Source organism: Eleginops maclovinus, chromosome 12, assembly GCF_036324505.1.
Source record: "Eleginops maclovinus isolate JMC-PN-2008 ecotype Puerto Natales chromosome 12, JC_Emac_rtc_rv5, whole genome shotgun sequence".
NCBI classification, from domain to species: domain Eukaryota; kingdom Metazoa; phylum Chordata; class Actinopteri; order Perciformes; family Eleginopidae; genus Eleginops; species Eleginops maclovinus.
The window spans coordinates 19,860,046-19,881,440 of NC_086360.1; the positions used below are offsets into that span (position 1 = coordinate 19,860,046).

The window sequence follows — 21,395 nt, forward strand, 5'->3', positions numbered from 1 at the left end:
AGAAGAAATAGAGAAATCCAAATGCATCGCGAGGAGGCCATGGCAATTACTTAATCCTGGCCTTTGGATCGTCACTGGTGGATAGCAGGCAGCTTCTCTGTTGTGCCAACTATCCCTCTCTCTGCTTGCTATATACCCCACTGACAATGGGGACATCTTTCCACTTAGAATTTGAATCCTTGCCCTCCTCACAGACCCTGCCCCTCTTTTTGTTCGAGCCCTTAACCACCCATTTGCCCCCCACTGCTTTCTTTTAATGCGCCTGCATAATGAGGCGCCCCTGAGAGCGCCGACCCGAACCATTCAAATTCAGCTACTTAGCTAATGACTCTAATGACTCCATATCTGGAACATCAACAGCGATCTTATTAACAACACATACAGCGCAGAATGTTTCGGGAAAAAACGTGAATAATAACATTTTATGAGCATGTGTTTGCGTAGCTTTGCGCACGTCCTTCTGCGAGCGAGTTGTTACCATTTTGGAAAAAAAGGCATTAAGCCTGAGGTGGGAAACAGTGGGGGCAGGACTGAAGGGTCACATGCAGGCCGCTGATGGCCCTAATCACACCGTGTAGCCCCTGCAGTTTCAAACAAGCTTTTACAAATGTAGCTCACAAGATTCAACACGCAGAGGATCATGTATTCATTTAATTTCCACTAATAATGCACTACAGTGTATCACAGGGGATGTCTTCTAGGCAAACTTAAGAAAACACACGTCTTTTAACAAAGGACACAGTAACTCAATTGTTAAATAACACATGTTCATGCTACCAAGATTTGATTTGAAATAAATAGATATTTTATACAAACTTTTTAGATCATTTGAGAAATTGTGCACTAAATCAACACAGTGATGTATCAAGGAATGATGCATGATAAAATAGAACAAAGATGTCTACATTTCCTATTGATTAAAAAATAAAGGTTAGAGAAATGATTACATTCGATGAGTTGATTATTTGACTGACTGGAAACTGGTTGTAAAAATGCTGCATAATAATGTGTGCAGAGTGCAAACAGGAGCTTGATAAGGCAATTGTGCACTTTTAGATACAAAAAGGTAACATTTAAGACATAACAGAAATAATATTGAGACAACATTTTACTCAAGCCATAACAAATGAAACTATTTATAAAACCTCGTTGTGAACAAGTCTTCCTCTACATTAACTTTAATTTAATCCTCTCTGTGATTTATAGCTACACAAATAGAAAAAGTTCTGCTATGAATGTAAAAGATTCATACATCATTAAACAATCTTCTGTGGGAACAACTGAACCACAGCGGTAAAAAACAGAGGAACCTTCTTCTTCTCCCTACTTTTTCAGGTTACTCACAGGGCAGCTCTCCGCATGTTAACAAACCACAGCTCCTCTCACTGTGCTGTCAGAGCAGGTTAACCCCGTGTTTCAGCAGTCTGTGGCGGGCCTTGCCGGGCAGAGAGAAAGCACTGTCCTGGTGGTTAGGGATGCCAGAGTTCCTCAGCGATCCCCCGTGCTGCTGGAAGTAAGTTTCCTGGGCCACGCTGCGGGTCCCATACACAGCAGCTCCTGCACTCCTGCGGTGAAAATGTCACATTTGCATTTCAAGCATGTAGGATGAGGACATGCAACACAAAAGAGCAAAATGACATAATAAAGACATTAAACAAAGAACTTTTGGAGTGTGATGTAAAATACTTTTACAGGGGAACACTTTCTCCTATGACCCATTCATCACTGTAACACTGATAAGTACCTTATCTACCATTTGTTCTCTAACACAAAGTTTTCAACCTAAATACTTCAGGCCTGTTTCATGGTCAAACAGAAAAGGCCTTTCAATTTGATTCATGATATTATACTTTTATCAAGAAGGTTTTATCATTCAAATTGTATCTTGAAGATGAACATGCAAAAATGTCAGACTTATTGTTTTAAGCCCCTCAAATATGGAGATTTTCTACTTTTCTCTGTTTTATATCATTTGAATAGCTGTCATTTTGTAGACTAATCAGTTAAATTACAGAAAAATCAGCAGACTAATTTGGACTTAATTTGACTGCAAATATATTAAGTGACTGATTCATTAAATACAGATGTGTCAGATCATATTGCCATTTCTATTGGCCCAGTCATGATTGGTAGTAGCGAATATTATTTTTAATAATACTTTTTAAAGATACAGCATAATTGCTTTGAGTGTCACTACCCCCACTTTAAGAATGACTGACCTAGAGGAAGAACATAGGGATTCTTGTAATGTGATCATAGACTCGAAGAACTGACAGATCCAACCCTCAACCCCCGACTTCTCATGAAAGGTACGAGAACCCCCCTCCCAAAACCACCATCACGTCACTGCCGTACTGACCTGATAATAGCCTCCTGCAGAGTTTCAGTGTTACAAAAATGCGAGTGAAGGAGTGATGTGGCCCTCACAAAGGGCTGCTCCGGGGCTCCCCCTGGTCGACCAGACAGGTTGGCTGCAGAGACACACGACAACAACAGACTCAGAACCACTGTGGCACATTAACCTGGACAGGCTGCACAAAGGAATCGCAGTCTGACTAATTAGCCTTTAGATCATGCAAAGACAAATATAAACAACCAAACCCCGCCCCCCTTTAGTCCCCAGTTAGAGATGGAGCAGAAGATACCTACTCTAGAAGAAAAGTGAAAAGTAGAAAAGACAAAAAATACTCTGAAAAAAATCAGCAGAGGGAGTAAAAAACAAAACAAGGAAGAGTAAAAGAGAGGAGGTAGGTCAGAGTATTATAAGGGCCTTACATGTCAGTGTGCTCTGAATGCAGTCAAAATGGGCAAAGATGTAGGGCCCTAGAGCGCCAGGGGCCCCAGGAGAGACACTCCTCAAGTGAGCCTCCAGTCCATTGAGTGACGCCAGGCTGCTGTGATACTGGATACAAACCATAAAGGAGGAGCCGGTTGTTAGCATCACTAAGGCAAATTTAGTGTACAGCTCAAGACATTGGGATGTGTTTGGTCAATAAGTTTACTTCTGTTCCACTAAAAGGAGGAATTTTAAGCTCACAAGCTTAAAGAAATGAATATGAGGGTTGCTTTCTTTCTTACCACTTCCTCCATTGAAGCTGTGTCACTTAAGAAGTGCGGCTCCACCAGCAGAGCCAGCACCAGTCCTTTGACCCTGTGCAGGTACAGCGTCATGGGAATCAGTGGAGTCTCCCCTGGGTGCTCAAAAGCATCGGAGTGAGGAGGATCTGACCTCTCTACCTTATGGCCTGGAACTATCCCAGAGCCACGTCCTCTGACCTCTTCAGAAACCTGGTGGTCATGTGACTCCTCAGTTCCTCTGAAGTCAAACACTTCTCCACAAGCTCCATCATCGACACCTCCATTTAGATGGGAGTTTTCTCCAACGCTGAGGTGTCTCCACCGTTATCTATCTGACTGCCTCCATCTCCGTTACTGTGAAAGCTGTGATAATACGACTCCTCCAGTGCCTCCGGGGAGGGGCACTCCTCAGGGGAGTGTTTCCCGTTTGAGAGAGGAGGCTCGAGAGGCTGCGGAGGGGGTGGATTGGGGGTGCTTTGTGATGGATCTTGGCTAAACATGGAGCTCACTGAAAGGTGAGGGCTGAGGAGCTTCTGGGGAGACTGGGAGTTTCCTGGATCAGACGGCTCTGACTCTGTGGAGGAGGGAGTGTCTGATAACGTTCTTGACAGGCGGGTCTTCTTTAGGGGGGTGTTTTTGTGTGGAGTAGAGTGGGAACTGGAGGGATGAAAAAAGTTTGAGACACTCAGCATTGACCGGAAATATAGCACAGTTTATAGAGCTTGTGTCAGTGTGTGTCAATGTGCCATAGAACATTTGGAGGTCTGTCTGGAGGATCTCTCAGCAATACCCTCAAAAGCCAATAATTGTTTCTTCAGGTGTTGGTTCTGTGAGAGTATTAATCTGTTTCTAAGATTTTCTGTCAGAGTTAATCAATCAACAAGTGAAGACAAATTATAATCATCATTATTTTTGTGGACCCTATTTTGTCTGTGCTGCCAGCCTACGCTTGCTTCTGTCCACATCTCAAGCGAAAATCACACTTCTGCGGAAGTACAAATCACTCTCCTCGCAGTCATGTTAGCATGCTATTAACACATACTTGTGCAGGCAGACCTAAATCTCCTGTGTTTTGGTTCACTAACTGCTATTGGGTCGGATAATTTTTTTGCTGCAGTAAAACTGCACTAGAGCGCATTCACAATTTCCCAAATTTGCAGAAATCCCAAACAACCCAGAATTTGATTAAAAGGGGACTTAATGTTTACCGTAAGAGAAATACTTTATGCTATTAAAACTGATTCTCATTTCGAGCAGACACTACCTGAAATCTTTGTTGACGGGGGCGGATTGCAGGTACCGAAGTTCAGACGGGGTTAGGAACACAGTGGTGGAGCTGACAGCACCGCCAAATGAGCTACTCGGTCCATTGGGTCTCTGGGGCTATAACCAAATTAAAGCACAGACTTGAGATTATTTTTTTAGCATAAATAGTTTGTAACATTTAGGTAAATACAATATTTGGCCTTCCAGTCAAGAGTTATATGAAAAGATCAATACCACTATAATGACTCACAGAATGTATGTGCAGCTTGAGCCAGTAGCATTTTTGCTTAGCTTAGCTTAGCTATTAGTGGGTCTGAAGTTGGCCTTATAAAGGGTCCTTTGCTAGTTTTGAGCAAAATACACATTGTATTCTTCCATATTAATTTCAATTACAATTTATCCAATAATGGGGAAAAATGCCCGCATGATAGGAGATTACTTTTCTATTTCTAGTGTTTCAAAGCTTTGATTAGAAAAGCTTAGGACTTTCCTACCTTGGTGTATGTTGTACTCTCATGAACCATCACCTTCATTGTGAGTTGGGGAGACATCTGTGTGCTTACAACTCTGTGGAGAAAAGTCCGATTTAAGAACTTGAAATGTACATATAAACTATCCGACTGACAGCTGGAAAAAGTGGAAATGTCAGCTCACCTTCCTCTGAAAAGAATACAGCCTGCTAACACCAGAGGGCAGCGCTGACAGGCCTGAAGAATGAGGGCAGCTTTGAGCAGCAGAAGTGGATCAACCTGGGGATAGGAATTAAAATAAAAGCCTTCATGTCATGCAAAAGCACAAACACTGAAAGGTGATAAATATGATGTTTAAGAGATAAAATCCTAAATAGTTTGTGAACATGTTGCTTACAAAATGAGCACATTTTTACATTTTTTCAACCTTACAATGTAATAATACCCCAGAATATCCAGGATTTACTGGCATTTGGTTGGCAGCTTGTGCACATCTAAATGTGTTCTCTAGCTGCAATGATTGTGCAAAAACTTTGTTAAGACACACTGAAGACTTACACAACGCCACAGGACATTGTGACATATTCACATCCGGTCTGAGGTTATCTGTATGCAGCAGGAGCTAATGAGACACTTCTACAGGTTAAATTTAGAATGGTGTTTTGCGTACATTAGTTGAGTCGATGGTCTTCAAGCAGCTGAAGATGTGCTGAAGCTCTGAGGATCCTGACTGCAGGTGGGAGAGGTACTGCGCCCAACGAGCCGCCAGAGTCTCCTGACTGTTCAGCTGCAAAATGCATTTTTGAAAATACACAATTTAAAAATCCTTCAAACTAAAATGAAAAAAAAAAAGTGAAAAGTACCTGCTAGTTGAAACTGGATAATTACCTAGTTTCCCGAGTTATGTACCTTTTTGACAATTCTTTACAGATGTTCTAGTGTGCAAAAATAATTCTATAACAATCTTTTTGTATTGGTCTACAACTAAATGCAAGTTTTCTTTAAAAAAACAAAAACAAATAATCTCTGTGCAACAAATCAGGCTAAAAAAACAAGACTACTATAATATAAGACTATTAGAAAACTAAAAAGTGCACCTGGTAGCTCTGTCTGACCGACCCATTGTAGAAACAGAAAAGGTTTATGAGCTGATCCAGGAGCTCACATACACTGACGGTGGGGACTTCCACTGAGCAGCCCAGAGCCTGCAAAACACACAAAAATCTCAATCAAAAACTCTTATTCAGGGGTGAAAAAAAGTTCGAAACATCCTGAAAATCTCCAGGATTGTGCTCACTCACCCAAAAGAACTCATCTTCCATGCGAATGGCGAACTTGTGGCGGTGCAGGTTCAGGATCCGCACAGGAGAGGACGAGAGTTCAGAGACACAGCGACCCGCGCCTGCCAGCTGACCACAGAGCAGCTCCTGCTCATCTAAAGGAGTCTGAAGAAACACACACATGAATCAATCCTCAAAACAGTGACTTCAAAAACAAACATTATCATCATATCAGTACAAGCTAAAATTAAAAAAGGTCAAACCTCTTCAGGGTAGAAGTAGCAGATTCCCTCTCTTGTTTGGTCGCTCTCTCCTCTGACTTTGGATCCATCGTAGAGGAAGAAATTATTACACCTGCGGAATAAAGAAGCAAATAAATGTCTGAGCTCTTCAGTAAATGACCAAAGAACAAACACAGTGTTTGTCCAAGGTTTTCCTGGACATACTGGAGAATAAATGAATGAAATCCCTTTAATTGATGGCTATTAAAAGGCAGTTGGAAAGATGCTCATGCTTCAAATATGGCTAATGATTTTTATATTATTATTGTTCAGTTGGTTATTTTTCGAGCTGCATTGTGTGAGGAGAATGTGCTAGAACTGTATTACTAATTTTTTTTTTATAAATAGGAGGAACGTTGGTTTTTAACTGAACAAATAAACCAATAAATTGATCTAGAGATTATGGTCAATATAGAGCATAAAAAGTATTGGCTGCACATCAGAATCAAAGATTGAAATGTGTTTCTTTTTTTCCCCTCATTGGGTTATTTGATTTTGTAATAGTATCTCCGATTTAGAATAAAATAAAGTAAAATATTGTGTATAAATCGAAAGAGTTTAAAGTGAAAATTGCATACTGTAAAACAATATAATACAAAATATGAAAAAAAAGTATTTTAGCAGTGGTAAAAAAGTACTCTGGTCCTACTTGGGTAAAAGTATTATTACTCTGGTCTTAAAATACTCCATTACTAGTAAGAATCTTGAATTGCGACTGTTACATAAGTAGAAGTATGGAAGTATACTACTACTTAAGTAATATTAGGAAAATGCACACGTATTAAGAGGAAAGTACTCATTGCAAAATAAACTCACATAATGTTTTATTTTTTAAAGGAAAAGCAGCAAATCTTCACACTTAAAAAGTACTGTGTGTCAAAAACTGAATTCATAGAGTAACTTCATATCTGTGAAACAAATATAGTGGAGTAAAAACTACAACATTTGCTTCTAAAATGTAATAGAGTAGAAAGGTACAGTAGTATAAAACGAAAATACTCGGGTAAAATGCAAGCACCTCAACAATTTACTTAAGTACAGTACTTGAGTAAATGTACTTCGTTACTTTTCGTCACAGCGTACTGTTACCTTCTTGATTCTGGCAGCATGAGGTCAGCCATCACCGACACGAAGCCCAGGAAAAGATAAATGTTCCTCAGTCATCAGTCATCTTTTATCCATGTATTTCCAACCCGACAGACTGAAGAGGAAAGCGGAAAAAGCAAGTGAAGACTTCTGCGAGTCCGAGAGAGATGTTTACTAATCCTCCAAAGTTACTATCTGTTACACGTCAAACAGGCACCTGAGGAAAATGTGCACACTGGGATGGTGGATAAATGTTTTTCTTCCAATGTTTATGTTGTATTCGAAACGAAAATTATCCACTTTGACAGAGCAGTGCTGCGAATTGAGGAATGCGGGTCAGTCACGTAGTGTAAGTCATGTGCAAGTATGGCGAGCGTTAAGGGACAAACAACTGCGCCATTGAGAAACGACAAAACACTCAACAAGTCGGACATTGTAACAAAATAAAGGATATTAACTCATTAATTTACTTTATTTAAATATTCTGTATTAGCAACATAAACAAATAAAGTATATGTAATTGAATATCTTATTTTGCAGCTATTTACCTTCAGGTATATTGAATCTGAAAGGCATCATAGCCTATTTTATGATGACATTATGCTTTCTATGCGAAATCGTGATCATCAAAGCAAGCAATCGTTAGCCTTTATGATCATGAAGCAACATTTAGTGAATATGCTCACTTTAAACTTATGAAAACAAATTGAGTATCACAACAGCAGGCTATTCCCTGTGTGACTGTTGCTTTTATGTAATAAACTGTTGTTAAAATATGAAATGCAATGTCTTCATGACACCAACAATAACGAAAATGACATCTGTTAACAAGTAAAGCTCTACCTTCCATCCAAAAGAATGTGCTCAAGTTTGAGTGTTTATTGACTTTTTCAGATGGACATTGAATACATTTTTAACGGAAACTGAATATGATTGTATAAACTACAGGGGGCTCTATTAGAACAAGGACCCTTTTATTCACAGTAGGATGAAGGTTTTATTAAATGAATAATAAGAAAACAAGTGACTTATAATAGGATAAACGGTATATGTAATTTCTGTGATCAACTATGTTATGCTGCCTGCTTATTTTAAATATACATAAACCAGTAATCCTGCTTCTTATGGAGAATAGATTGATCTTTACCACAGAGCTCCAGAAATATGAATCCTGTTGTCAGAGCTCGATTGAGGATGTCTTCAGATGTTGAGCGTGCCCGCGCGCAGCTCAGTCAGCCAATGCCTGATTCTAAATTGAAGTAGAGTCGGCTGCTCACGAGAGACATCTGCAGACATGTATCAACTAAAGTCGGGTCAGGTTTATACCCTAAATCGACTTTTAAATTGTTGCAAGGTGAATGCGGAAATGTTATTCTTAAAGTGTTGCTAAGCACTCCGCCATCTTGAAAATTGAGCAAACATCCGCGAAGTCATGCGTGCACCTCGGAGAGAACGTGCAGGTCCAGGGCCGTGCACAAGACAAAAACGGTACAAACATGCAACCTTTCAGCCTATTGTTCTTGCAGCTGGGTCAACTCTTTCACTACGGACTTACAACAAAACTGTAACAAAAGTTAGCATAATTTATGTAACATAAAAACCAACATACTTATGGATTATCCGACTAAAATAACATTAATAAGGCTGTCCAACATCATTTTCTCCATAACCATTTCTTGAATAGCAAAAATTAATTGTTACCCATAGATTAGAGTTAAAGGTTCCCACGATTTAATGCAGTTACACTGGAGCACTTGAGTGTAAAGAGGCAAATGTCTGTTCCCTTCTCTTAAATATGTGCTTTTGATGTTGCAAAGGGAGCTGCTGTGATGAAAAAATATCAGACTTGATTGGACAACTACACATGAAACAAACATCTCATACCAATAAACAATCAAATCCGCAGTGTTCAGTGACAGGATGTGTGTATTCAGTGGTCAGATTTTCCTAATTCCTGTTTTCACAATCTCGTCTGCTCATAGAATTACCTACTTCAAGGTGTCTCTGTATCTCTCACAAGAGTAAGGGTGCTAAAACCTCTAACAGCACAGTAACCAAAGACAGTGCACGTTCAAAGAATACCTTAATTTATTTATTTTTTATGAATGTTGCATCTACTGATAATGTTAGGTTGTTGGTTGAAAATGTGAATAAAGAGACAGTTTGTGTAAAAATGGCTTTATAAAGAAAATGCACAGGTGTACCACTCTCATACAACTATAGAGTGATCTTTTTTAAATATCTGAAATGTAGCATTTAGGTTTTTGTACAGTGTTGTTGTTTAGTAGTTCAGACACTCATGGCACATTATATATCAGTTTCTCTTTCATTACCAAAAATAATGAAGCTGGTCAGGTAGTGCTTGGCCGAAGATATGTTTTAAAAGGGTTACATTACATGTAACTTGTTAGATGCTTTTATCCAAAGCAACTCAATAATGCAGGCAGTCTCCACAGGAGCAATTTGGGGTGAAGAAGATCAGCGGCTATCCAACTGAGCCACAGCCTCCCACTATAAAAAAAAATATGGAGAAACACTTGGCTAGTTCACTCGCTGTTGCATGGAGCTGCAACAGAAGTAAGAAATGGCCGACACAATTGCAGAACCGCAAAAGACATTTCTTCTTACACTGCTATGTACAGAGCCTCCCAGCAACAGAAAAATGTGTCATGGGATTTTGAAAATACTTTTGGTACCCACTGTGTTAAACGATTAAAAAAAAACTAGACCTCCTAATTAGGATGAGTGTGTATACGACAAAAAAAGTGTAGCAATTTATTACAATTGTCCAACCTGAAATATTATTAACATATTATAATAGTAAGCTAAAATAAAATAAATGCGGTCAAATAAGCTGCTTATCAAGTAATAACAATTCTTTTTCTATCTTCCTCATCTTCAATGCTCTGTATGCCATCTGCTGGTCCCGGTTCTCCATCTCCTTCTTGAGGTAGCTGCAGTAAAGCGATCTTATGTCTTCTGTATGCCTCTGAAAGCAAAAAGAAACAACACATGTGCTCATACTGGTTTTTGTTTTCTTAAACTCTTATCATACCAAAGCCCAATATTCAAAGTCAAAGTCCACTTTATTGTCAAAGTTTCCACACGTGTTATACATACAGAAAATTGAAATACCGTTTCTGGCAGTCCCACAGTGCAAATATAAAAGAACATAAAACATAAAAAGATAAGAGCGTAGAAAAAAAAGGGGGGGGGGGGAACTAAGTAATATATACATATGTTCGACACAATCAACACAGTTTGACGGTAGTGCAAGTAGTTCTATAGTGCAAAAAATACTTTGTGCAAAGTACATTTTCAGTAGCAGCGGAGAATAGAAAGTGACTGGTGCTGGATGAGGGACGGGTGTGTGAGGGAGGGGGATTCATGTCCTGGTACATTTCCATTGAGGCTGTGGGGAAAGGTGGGTGGGACGGAGGGCGGAGAGCTCAGGGGAGAGATGGTAGAGGGAGATGAGAGAGGGGGAGAGAGAGGGAGGGGGATTGACACTTAACTCACCTCTGCTCTTCTGCCACCACCTATAGCACACGCTGAGTTTGCCCTCTCCTGGAAGCTGCTTTTATGCAAATCCTATAAGAAGAACAAACATTAAGAAGCAGAAGTAGAATTTACTCAAGTACTGTAATTGTACAAATTTGAGCCTGATCCTGTCGTGCCACTTTTCTTGCAATATCTCAAATGTGGGTTGTGGGAATTAATCCATAACGATAAAAATCATTATTACTAGTTCTGTAAAACATGGTTAAAAATGCTTCACCTCAGCAAACAACAGTACAATCCTGCTTGTATACTAATGTATGAGTAATGATAATCTTATGGTGACAATTTTTTACTCTTTAATTTTCTTTAAGCTCATTACATTGATTTTACTTACAAGCTTTAACTTCAGTAACATCTTCAGTGTAGAACTTTAACTTGTCACAGTGTGGCAGAAGTAGTTTAACTCTAATTTGGTATCTGAAAACTTCTTTCACTAATGTGATGTCAACATGTTTAGAAACACTTACCCCTTCAAACTGAGAGTCACTGACGTCGGTCTCATCACTGCTCAGACTCTCTGGTTCTGTCTTAGTTATGGGCAGCAGGAGGACAGGATGGCCTGAGACTGCAGGGGTGGGCCACAATATAGAGTTAGATAATAGAAAATACTTAGCAAGTTTTAATCAGACATTATGTATACTTACCACTGATAAAAGAGCTTTCAGACCCCGTCAGTGGCTCAATAAAGGCACCCCCAGGAAGAACCTCCACTCTCAGACGCCCGTCTTTGTGCAGCAGCTCGTCCTCCTCGGCAGAGGTCAGTGAAGGGGTCCCTGAACCCCCCTCGTTCCTCAGCACCTCCACCTGTCTTCTTTTTGCTTTAGAAGAAAAATTTGAGAGGCAAAACCCCTGGTGGAAGAAGTACTAAGACTTTTACTTTGGTTAAATTACTAGCGCTTTAAGTATTCCTACTACTAGTAAAAAATACTGCATTTAAAGCCATACTCAAGTCAAGTATAATCAGCCAAATGTCCTTAAAACGCAAGTAAACTGTTTCTTATTAGTGTTTTACTATAATATAAGATTCCTCTGGGTTAGTTTTCCTATACAGATATATATAAACATTGCTGTATTCTTATTGTAGGTGTTTAGGGATGTGCTCATTTGAACTAATTTATACAATGTTGGTAAGTTAAATCTGCTACAATGCATCATATACGGGATAACATAAACATTGTTGATGTAGACTTGCAATAAAGTTACCTGTTTGCACAATATTCTTATGTTTAACTTTCACTTGCTGCCACGTTCTTTTGTAGCCACTGTCCGAAACCCTAAGAAGTCATAAAAAATAAGAAAAGAGATTATATATTGTTGGAAAGCTGAAGTACGAAGACTAATATTTCCAATTAAACTCATTCATTCAACCAATTATTTTATAAATATAGACAACAGAAGAGAATGAAAATAAATAAAGTGAAATCAATAAAATGATTAACCCATTTCGACAGTTATGTCTTACATGTTTATTTTATCAGCAATTCTCTGCCAGGCTTCCTCTCTCAGTTTGGAGGCGCTGGTGGTGTTAGATTTTGCTGTCAGTATTTCTCTCTCTTCTTCATACAACTTCAAGATTAGTTCCTGCTCTTTGGAGCTGAAAAAATGTGCCCTCTCGTTTTTTCTCATCATGGAATCTGTAAGAAAAACACATACACAAAGGAAGTGTGAAAATGCATTCAAGAGAGTAAAAATATTATTATTTATATAAAGTTTGTGATGCCATGGGATGATCCTCACCTATTTCTGTGTTCATGGATCGTGATTCGGTTTTCGATTGCTCTCCCCTTTGAGACTGAGCGGATACGCGCAGTTATCCGAGATGTTTCAATGCTAGATTTAGTAATCAAATCGTAACCATGTTCTAAACCTACGGTGATTAAAAGGAACAAATCCGATCCTATTAAAGGCGACAGTTCGTCAAAGCACTATTAACATTATTAAATAAGCGTCAAAAGGACGGAAAAAGGGGAAAGATAACCCGAGTTATGAAGCTGGATATCTGCGAGCTTTGTTAACCCAGGATTTTCTAATTCGGCTTAACGCGCGTTCACGTGAAAGAGGTGGAGTGTAAAAAAGGGCCAGTCACGTGAAGCAGGGACATTCAAGTGCTGCAGATGTAAATGAGTTTTTAGCTATAATCTGGCATATAGCAGTTCTTCTCTTTAAAAGTAATGTATTTGTATGCATGGTCCTTGTTCAAGATATATAATAATGTCATTAAAATGTCAACATGTCAGTTGTGAAAATAATGTATGGTTTTCCTTTATATACAACATAGTTTATGTATAAGAGAATTCATATTGCCCCGAGTTGCACAATCCACAAATGTTACTCCACTGTTTTTTGTTTTTTTTGGGGGGGGGATTACACATTTGTTAATGAGCTGATATATAATTAATTGTGTAATTATGTTAAGTAATTTCTGTTTTTTAAATCTAAAAAGGATGAGAATTATCACATCACTGTAATGCATTTATTTTGGAATGATGGCGTGAAATCCCGTGTGGGTGAACCTAGTTTCTACAGGTTCAGTAAATAGTACAGAAGTCAAAAAGGAGATTGAAAAAAGGGAAAGTGTTACAACACCAAACAAAGGCTTCCTGATTATGTCCGGTTTATATCATTGTAAAGTACATTTATTTTGGTTTTGTGCTGAAGAAAAAAGACGTTTATCACCTTAGACTTATGGGGACTGGGATGGGCATCATACAGTATTTTCTGCATAGACCAAATTATAAATCTACAAAGCAATGGGGATGAAAGACTTGTTAGTTGAGGCCTTAACACTACATCAACACAAACATGACATAAGACAGGAATTGAGGTAATAATAGTTACTTTATTAATGTTGATTCAGTATCAGTCTGACATTTTGTTTAATGGTCCAGAGTAAAATTAACTGTTGGTTCGGGTGCCCCATGTTGAGAGCACAGAGGTAAAGACAACCAAAGAAGAAGAGTAAACTGAGAGTGGAAGTGTGGTCCAGTAACAAACGCTGAGGGATGTATGGTCCCCGGGAGAGTTATGAGGTCTGAAGTGAGGGTTTACTCGTCGTTGCCCTCATAGCCGTTAGGAAGGGCATTCAACTCTGTGTTGTGGAAAAGGGATTTGCTGCCATCTCCCCAGGGGAAACGCTGCAAGAAAACAAATTGAGATAATAAATACATTAAGTTAAAAATATTGTTGAACGTGGTGTCATATCCACACTCTACACATCTGATGTACAGTGTATATAGCATATGTCTAATGTATTATCTAGAATACTTTATTATATCTATATGCTACCCATACTGTTCTTTATATCTCACCATTTATTTACAGAGGTATAAGAAGTACTCTTATGTTATCCTTAAGTAAAACTACAAAAGTATTGGCATTAAAATAGACTTTAGGACCAAAAGTAAAATAAATTGTTAAGCACAATGGCTCATTTCAATTTAGTACATTTCTTATCGTAATTATTGATGCATTAATGTGTTCATCACAGCTGGTAAAGGTGGAGCTAAATGTATTTTTTATACATATTTGAGCTTTGATTTTCACGAGTTTAATTCATATTAGCTAATAATCTGACCCATAAATAGTGGAGAGAAAGAACAATATCGGCATCCAAAACATAGAGTAGAAGTATAAAAGCGTCATAATATGAAAGACTACAGTTAATGTACGTCATTAAATTCCACCACCTTTCATTTCTATACATGTGAAACATACACTGCACTACCGCTTTTAACTGGTTAGATGCTAAACTGCATATTGATCTCTCAGTAGTTTTACCCTGTACAATGACAAATAAAGGACCTTCTAAAATGTTTTTGGTTTTTTTTTAAAGTTACAGAGGCAGACCTTGGTGCGAATGCGGAGGTGGGAATAAGGGACGAACTCAGGCTGTTCATGGTGCAAGGCATGTTGCTGCATTTTCAGGTACATGTTCAACATGCACACAGCAACACCCGGGAGTGCGACAACAAAAGTGACGATCTTCCATGTCCTTGCTGGAAGACAAAAAGACAATAATAATTAGATTGATCAAATATAGCAGTTATAAGTGTGACCATACTGAAACTGCTGAACGAATGTGCTTTGGAAACAATAAAAAATGAAGGTTCAGTAAATTGTTTCTGCAACCACCAAGTTTAACGTTGTGAAATGTAAAGACAACCTATTGTTGGTTAGGAAACCGTACGCTATTACCCCTAATGTGTGCTTTTTACAATAACTAAAGTGTTGAAAGCTTAAATGTATAGAAGCTACTAACAGAAAAAATATAAGGTGTTTTTTTTTGTTCTGCAAAAAAATACACTGCATAAGCTTAAGCTTCATTTTGGACAAGTTGACAGTTATATTTCGTTAAAAAAGATATTGTTATTTGTTAAGTGCTATTTGATGATCATGTATGTCACGGGCAACATCTCAGCATCTTATATTATAGCGTGCCAACAACTATTACCCAAGGTGAGTCTAACTAGCTGAGTATTATAATATGTGATAATGAGTACATAACGTTTTGGTTTTTTCACAATATTATCAAAAATAATATAAAGGCATAATATTAATATGTAAAAGTCGTTACTGAACTTGTGTTTTGTGTAAACACATATTTCCTTAATCCCATTTCTTTTTTTACTTTACCTACTACAGCTCAAAACCTCTGCAACAACTAGTTCACCTTAACAATTGTTCCATCCCTTTAGATATCTGTTAACTGTTTTTGTAAAACTTGATACAAGCTGGGGAAATAAAGATAACCTTAGACAGTTACGAATCTCCAATGACCTGAAGTTTCACTGTTGTTGCTCTTTAGCTTCAGGACGTAGCTTTACATATTCACATCTCCATTTCTGTGGAAAGTATTTAGTACATTATTTAGGAAGGAGGCAGGCTAAAAATGACCACGTTTCAGGTTAGAAATCTTATGTCTTGGGCATTTCCGCTCAAGGATGTTGTGCTAATGCTAATGCTAAACAAGCTAACGTTAGCCCAGCAAGGTCACTGTCAGTTGGCGTTACAAGAAATGACATTGAATAAAAACAGATTATTAAAAAGAGGAGATTCACTTACCTGCCTGCTCGCCGTGTCCTTCAGCTGTAGCAGAAAGCTGACGCCGGCTCTGGGTCAGAGAAGACTTGAGCAAAGCCTGAGACAAACGTCCGAGAGCCATTTTCCTTTTAATGAGACGAAGAGAGACCGGAAGAGATATGTACAGAAGGGTCACGTGGAGGCCCGACAGCGCTACTGGGCGACCACGTGGTGAAACTGTGAACTACAGAGACTCAGGGGGAAAACTACAAACTCCAGAGCCCTTTTTCATTTCTCAATTTTCGCCTCCTGAAGATGATGGCCACATAAAGGAGTTAGCGTAATGAGAAAATAGTGGGACATTCTTAAAAAAGGCAGACATTTGAAAAACAGGTAGACTTTTTAGGCAAAAGTGATAACTTTGAAAAAATAATTGGACATCTTTTAAAGTCGACATTTAGAAAATAATTCACCTTTAATTATGTGTTTTGTTTCAGTTAGTAAAGCTGTTAAATAAATACAGTGGTGTGAAAGTACAATCTTTGCATATGGAATTCAGTGGAGTAGAAGTATACACTAGCATCAAACTTCAAATATGTCCAAATAGTACTTAAGTGCAATACTTGAGTAAAGGTACTTAGTGACTTTCCCCCACTGCTCATAGATTCATGGGATTTCAACCTGAAATTATGTGAGAACTGTCTGAGATGCATTGTTGCAGGAGCCTGGGATTTAGAATGTTCATTGCCAAAACAAAGCTGTAGCTTATCGTGTATATGAAGATAAAGCCTTTGTATCTTTGAATCTTGTAAAAAGTGTAGCTTAAATAAAAACTATATTGGGGTCAGGCAGAAGTTAATGAAATAAGAGGAATATTTTTTTATTGAGAATTACTAGACTGTTCAGTAATGCTTCACTAACAAACGATTTTGACTTTATTCTTGTTGTTTCAACTTAATTCTCTTGACGTAATTCTAAAAATTTGTATTTTGACTGTATTGTTAACATTTCGACTTAATCCTGGCTATGTTATTTTTACTTCATTCTCTAATTTTCTTTCTTTTTCTTTGGAAATGTAATGATAGTTACCGTTGAGTTTAATAAAATCAAATAAAATGTGTGACATCACCAGAGGTAGGCCTACAAGGACAAATGCAAAATAAACTGAATAGAAAAGGAACCTTAAAAATAATTCTTAAAAATTTTTTTTTTTTTAAACAAGCATTATGTTACGTGTACTTTAAACAAAGTGAAGCATAAAACTGTTAAACAAATACGTGCTCAATAATTGAAACATGCAAATATACCAAGAGAGAAATGAATGTGTGCAGTGTTTGACAAAGTTTTTTTATCACCTAAATTATATTTTCCCCAAAAACAAAACTGTGCATTTTGGGTAAAAGACTTACATTTTATAGGGGACAGAGCAAAGTCTTACGTCCTGTGTTTGATTTTTGGATAGTAGATAGAAGTATTCCTCTTTAAAAGGGAGGACTTTGTTTGATTTCATGGTCAGAGTCCAACAGTGAGCTCTAGAGAGATTTTGTCTGATGAAGGTAAGCCTTAAATCTTTCGTTGTTTTTTGTTCTTGAAAGTACTTTGCGATAATTCATTTCAACATTCTTAAAAATCCACGACTGGATTATGTGAATTAATCACTGCACTATGTACAAATAACACAAAGAATTAAAAACTTAAGAGTGAAGATATCAATAAAGACAAGACTTTGATAGCTTACATTTACAATACATGTACCTGTATGTATTTGAGCACGTTCGTTTATTATACAGTATATAATCGTGAATTTTATTTTATTCATCGAGCCTTTAATAGGTAACATACGGCTTAAAACAAACATGGAGTTTTAGGTGACCTCTCAAAAAATCTCAAAACGACTTCAGACTGAATATTTGTATTAACACTAACACATTAGTACATTTGATTTGAACTTTGTAATTACTGCAACATAGGTAGAAATATTAGGTTTTTTTATTCACTTCATTAGAAGTATTTAAAAAATATATATTTTTTCTGAAATATTCGGCTCCTTCTCTTCAGTAATGGAGTCTCAGTATCACCAGTTTGGTTCGTCTGGTAACAGCTCTGTCCATGGAGAGACACAACTGACTGCACAAACAGGTAAAATGTGTACATTTATTTTAATTTGTTTTAAATAAAATGACATTAATCTATTAAAACCAATGTGTTGGTAGGTTTGAAGAGGATCCTGGTGTGGGTCCTCTATGGAGTCCTGGTGCTGCTGCTGCTAATCCTGCTCATGGTCACAGGGATAAAATGTAACATCTCCAGCTGATTCATTATTCATGTAGCTAATTTACACTCTTGTCTTATCGTGTAACTTTACTTGTTTGTGTCTTAAAGTCTCCCAACTAAACAAAGAAATCACTGATGTCAAACTCAACCTCAACAGAATCATCAACAGAGGAGCATCGTCATCGCCAAGTTCTGGTCAGGGAATGTTTTTCATGTCTTTATATGAGTTTCAGTAACTGAGAGAAATATAAAATCTTGGTGATTGTACATTTGATGAAGTTATTTTAAGTAAATAGCTTATGTATAGATTACATGCCATCATGTCTTTATACTAAGGGACTTTAAAATACAGTTTGACCAGTGATCAGTGTGGAGTAAACTATCTTTTTTATTGGTTATTTTTAGGATTGTTCCACTTTATTTAAAAAGTAATGACAATATGGTCAGGGAGGGTTTTCCATGTTTAGATATAAAGGTCAGTTTGGGATGTAACTACATAATTAAATTACAAAGAAATGTAAATAAAAAACAGTTAACAAGAAAAACCTTTGAGACTACAAAGGTGTTGGATGCATATTTTTCAAAAGGTAAAAAGGTTTTATGTGGAATATCATGTCATGTTTTCCTGTTGATGTGGTCGAACTGTAATTCAATTCAATTTAGTTGCTTTTTAGCCTTATTTTCCAATTTAAAATACTTTTTATAAAAGTTATCAAATGTAATAAGTTACAGCACTTAGATTGAACAATTTAAATAGTTACTTATATTAATTTAACAAATTGTACAATCAATATGTAACCTATTACATTAAAGAGTGATGTTTAACAATGATAATGATGAATAATTGCTGCCTATGATTTAACTTTGTATTTTTCGGTTTCCAAAATAAAGGTGCAGCAACTGTGCAGGACGTCGGTTTAACAAAACTTGTCCCAGTTCGAGGTAATCACTGCCTAAAAACAGATTTCAGGGTTGTTGTGGTTTTGAAATAAGATTTCTACTACTATTCATCAAACCAGGAGCCTGCAAGGAAGGATGGGTGTCTTATGAGAGGAGCTGCTACAAGTTATCCATCAACTCACTGACCTGGAGCAAAGCGGAGGACCAATGTCGAGCACAGGGAGGACACCTGGTGGTTCTGAATAATGCAGAAGAACTGGTGAGGTTTTATTTATTTCAAGTGGACAAGCTTTCTTTTGTTTTGCTGATGTAATCTTTCACTAAATGGTGGAAGAATTACTTTTAATAAGTACAAGTAGATATACAATGGATTTAAAATACTCCATTATCATTTAAAATGCGTGGATACAAAATGTTTCTTAAAGGGGCCCTCATTTTCATGTTCCTATTTGTATTTTGTGCCTCTAATTTGACATGGTTACATGCGTTAATGTTCAAAAAGGTCTTTATTTATATAAAAGCTCCCATTTATGTTACTTTTTAAAATACTGGGTGGATAAGTACAGCACTGCATCAGATCACATAAGCATATCTTGTTTTTAAATATTTTGGAAGTGTTGAATAAGCGTAGTGAAGTACGACGTTAAAAAATGTAGTGGAGTAAAAGTATATTTGGAATAAATTGAAAGTAATTTAGAAAAGTACTTATTACTTGCGTACATTTACTTTGGTCCGTGCCACCAGGGACTGTTTGAATGTGCAAATATGGGCTCTGATAAGGAGCACAAAAACAGCAACGTATTTCTCAAAAACAGCAAAGGCCTCAATTAACCTCTTGGTGTTTTTGTTTTGTGTTAATAGGATTACATTTCAAGAATTGTTGAAATCAAATACAATTATTGGATTGGACTTGTGGAGCGAGGGAACGAGGGACACTGGAGCTGGGTGGATGGAACGGACATCAATTCAACCCCAAGGTAAGAGAAGCGTGTAGCAACAAAGGAGTAGGGGCAGTGAATACACAAACAAAGATATGTATCATCAGTGTACTTTAGTCAGGAACACAAGTCCTTTTTCTTTGAATATCTTTATTTTCAAATGAATAAAGAATAAGTAACTGAATTACTAACTTGTCTTGTATACTCAACTCTACTTGTATGGGTTTTAATTCAATCTAATGTTAATAAGTAGGCCTGTATGACAGATGAATCAGATATTAAGATTTACTTAATGCAATCGCTCTCATAAACTTTGACCTTAAAACATTGAAAGTAAAAACAAACTCCACTGCAAATTGATCTATTTCAATGTGAATTAGAAAAAGTTTGGAATGTTACCCGGCACCAGGCTGTGAATTTAGAATCATTGAGCGACACTATATAACATATATTTTGCCCTCCTTCCTCTGTTTGTGTTCAGTTTCTGGGATAATGGTCAGCCTGATGACTGGGACTTCAGAGAGAACGGAGAGGACTGTGGGCAGATTCACGCTTCTGTGAGTCGCAAACGCAAGATGTGGAACGACGCAGACTGCAGCCTGACGTATAAATACATCTGTGAGAGCAGAGTGTGAGAGGCTCACTTTCAGAGGAGAGCGTTTGAAACATGGTGGTGGAGTTGCAAACAGGGTGTAGGTTTTGCAATTGGTTTGTTCCCATCAATTTGTGTATTTCTTTGTCTTTCATTTGTTTGCAATTGATGACCACAATGAAAATAAATGTCTTTAGTAATGATGTAAAGAGCCATCCTCTAAGATTTCTTTTTCAATGCCTAATAAAAAACAAATCAAACACGACTGATGGAAAGTATGTTTTTCCTGGAGTCCGCATAAAATAAAAGACATCGACAAAACCAAGTTAAATTGAAAAAAGTTTCTCCTTTTCATTATGTCACATCGACAGTATGTGGTTTAATCAAATACATGCATTATAATAATACATAAAAGTATCTATTAGTGCACAGTACTAATTGTTACAGACATGTGGAGAGGTAGGATCTCCCTGACCTGCCACACAGCGCAGTTAAAAGGCACTGTGGACACATTGAAGAAATCCCAGGCAAACCACAATCAAATCAACTGTCTCCTGATGATGAAAACCTATTTGTGTTACTTGTAAATACTCACAGGCTTGGAGGCTCTGGATTAGGATGAGTGGGTCAGATTCATCTTGCAGGTAAAG

The 21,395-nt window shown here is 37.5% G+C and overlaps 4 protein-coding genes across 4 annotated transcripts; 1 reads left to right on the top strand and 3 right to left on the bottom strand.

Annotated features, from left to right (window-relative positions):
* Positions 1-631: 631 nt before the first annotated feature.
* On the bottom strand, positions 632-8,684 carry hps4 (HPS4 biogenesis of lysosomal organelles complex 3 subunit 2). Its single transcript, XM_063898161.1, is given in 14 exon segments — positions 632-1,565; positions 2,360-2,471; positions 2,776-2,902; positions 3,079-3,383; positions 3,386-3,735; positions 4,343-4,461; positions 4,839-4,911; positions 4,999-5,093; positions 5,485-5,601; positions 5,912-6,019; positions 6,116-6,259; positions 6,358-6,448; positions 7,465-7,576; positions 8,609-8,684. Coding segments are annotated over 13 exon segments (1,845 nt in total). The 5' UTR covers positions 7,497-7,576; positions 8,609-8,684; the 3' UTR covers positions 632-1,393.
* An 843-nt stretch (positions 8,685-9,527) lies between these two features.
* Positions 9,528-13,679, bottom strand: si:ch211-107p11.3 (GT1 domain-containing protein). The gene is made up of 7 exons (XM_063897705.1): positions 12,760-13,679; positions 12,485-12,656; positions 12,226-12,296; positions 11,667-11,840; positions 11,490-11,587; positions 10,981-11,052; positions 9,528-10,450 (listed from the first exon to the last, which is right to left on the bottom strand). The coding sequence occupies exons 1-7, from the start codon at positions 12,773-12,775 to the stop codon at positions 10,307-10,309; spliced, it is 747 nt and encodes a 248-aa protein (XP_063753775.1). The 5' UTR covers positions 12,776-13,679; the 3' UTR covers positions 9,528-10,306.
* Positions 13,680-13,841: 162 nt separating this feature from the next.
* LOC134873827 (cytochrome c oxidase subunit 6A, mitochondrial) lies at positions 13,842-16,267 on the bottom strand. Its single transcript, XM_063897706.1, has 3 exons — positions 16,084-16,267; positions 14,869-15,017; positions 13,842-14,156 (listed from the first exon to the last, which is right to left on the bottom strand). Exons 1-3 carry the CDS (start codon positions 16,181-16,183, stop codon positions 14,067-14,069), a joined length of 339 nt encoding a protein of 112 aa, XP_063753776.1. The 5' UTR covers positions 16,184-16,267; the 3' UTR covers positions 13,842-14,066.
* A 1,119-nt stretch (positions 16,268-17,386) lies between these two features.
* On the top strand, positions 17,387-21,010 carry asgrl1 (asialoglycoprotein receptor-like 1). The gene is made up of 8 exons (XM_063897787.1): positions 17,387-17,597; positions 18,100-18,180; positions 18,255-18,338; positions 18,424-18,510; positions 19,207-19,257; positions 19,335-19,474; positions 20,077-20,192; positions 20,635-21,010. The coding sequence occupies exons 2-8, from the start codon at positions 18,102-18,104 to the stop codon at positions 20,786-20,788; spliced, it is 711 nt and encodes a 236-aa protein (XP_063753857.1). The 5' UTR covers positions 17,387-17,597; positions 18,100-18,101; the 3' UTR covers positions 20,789-21,010.
* Positions 21,011-21,395: the final 385 nt, after the last annotated feature.

Bases quoted from the DNA above. Each gene is read 5' to 3' on its own strand.
- asgrl1 (XM_063897787.1), top strand. From the start codon at position 18,102: ATGGAGTCTCAGTATCACCAGTTTGGTTCGTCTGGTAACAGCTCTGTC. The intron at 18,181-18,254 runs GTAAAATGTGTA...ATGTGTTGGTAG, and splicing joins ACAACTGACTGCACAAACAG to GTTTGAAGAGGATCCTGGTG. The intron at 19,475-20,076 runs GTGAGGTTTTAT...TTGTGTTAATAG, and splicing joins TGAATAATGCAGAAGAACTG to GATTACATTTCAAGAATTGT.
- si:ch211-107p11.3 (XM_063897705.1), bottom strand. The intron at 11,841-12,225 runs GTAACTTTATTG...TTTCTTCTAAAG, and splicing joins TAAGAATATTGTGCAAACAG to CAAAAAGAAGACAGGTGGAG. The intron at 11,588-11,666 runs GTAAGTATACAT...CCACCCCTGCAG, and splicing joins TGAAAGCTCTTTTATCAGTG to TCTCAGGCCATCCTGTCCTC.
- LOC134873827 (XM_063897706.1), bottom strand. From the start codon at position 16,183: ATGGCTCTCGGACGTTTGTCTCAGGCTTTGCTCAAGTCTTCTCTGACC. The intron at 15,018-16,083 runs GTAAGTGAATCT...TTTGTCTTCCAG, and splicing joins AGGACACGGCGAGCAGGCAG to CAAGGACATGGAAGATCGTC. The intron at 14,157-14,868 runs GTCTGCCTCTGT...GTTTTCTTGCAG, and splicing joins ACCTCCGCATTCGCACCAAG to CGTTTCCCCTGGGGAGATGG.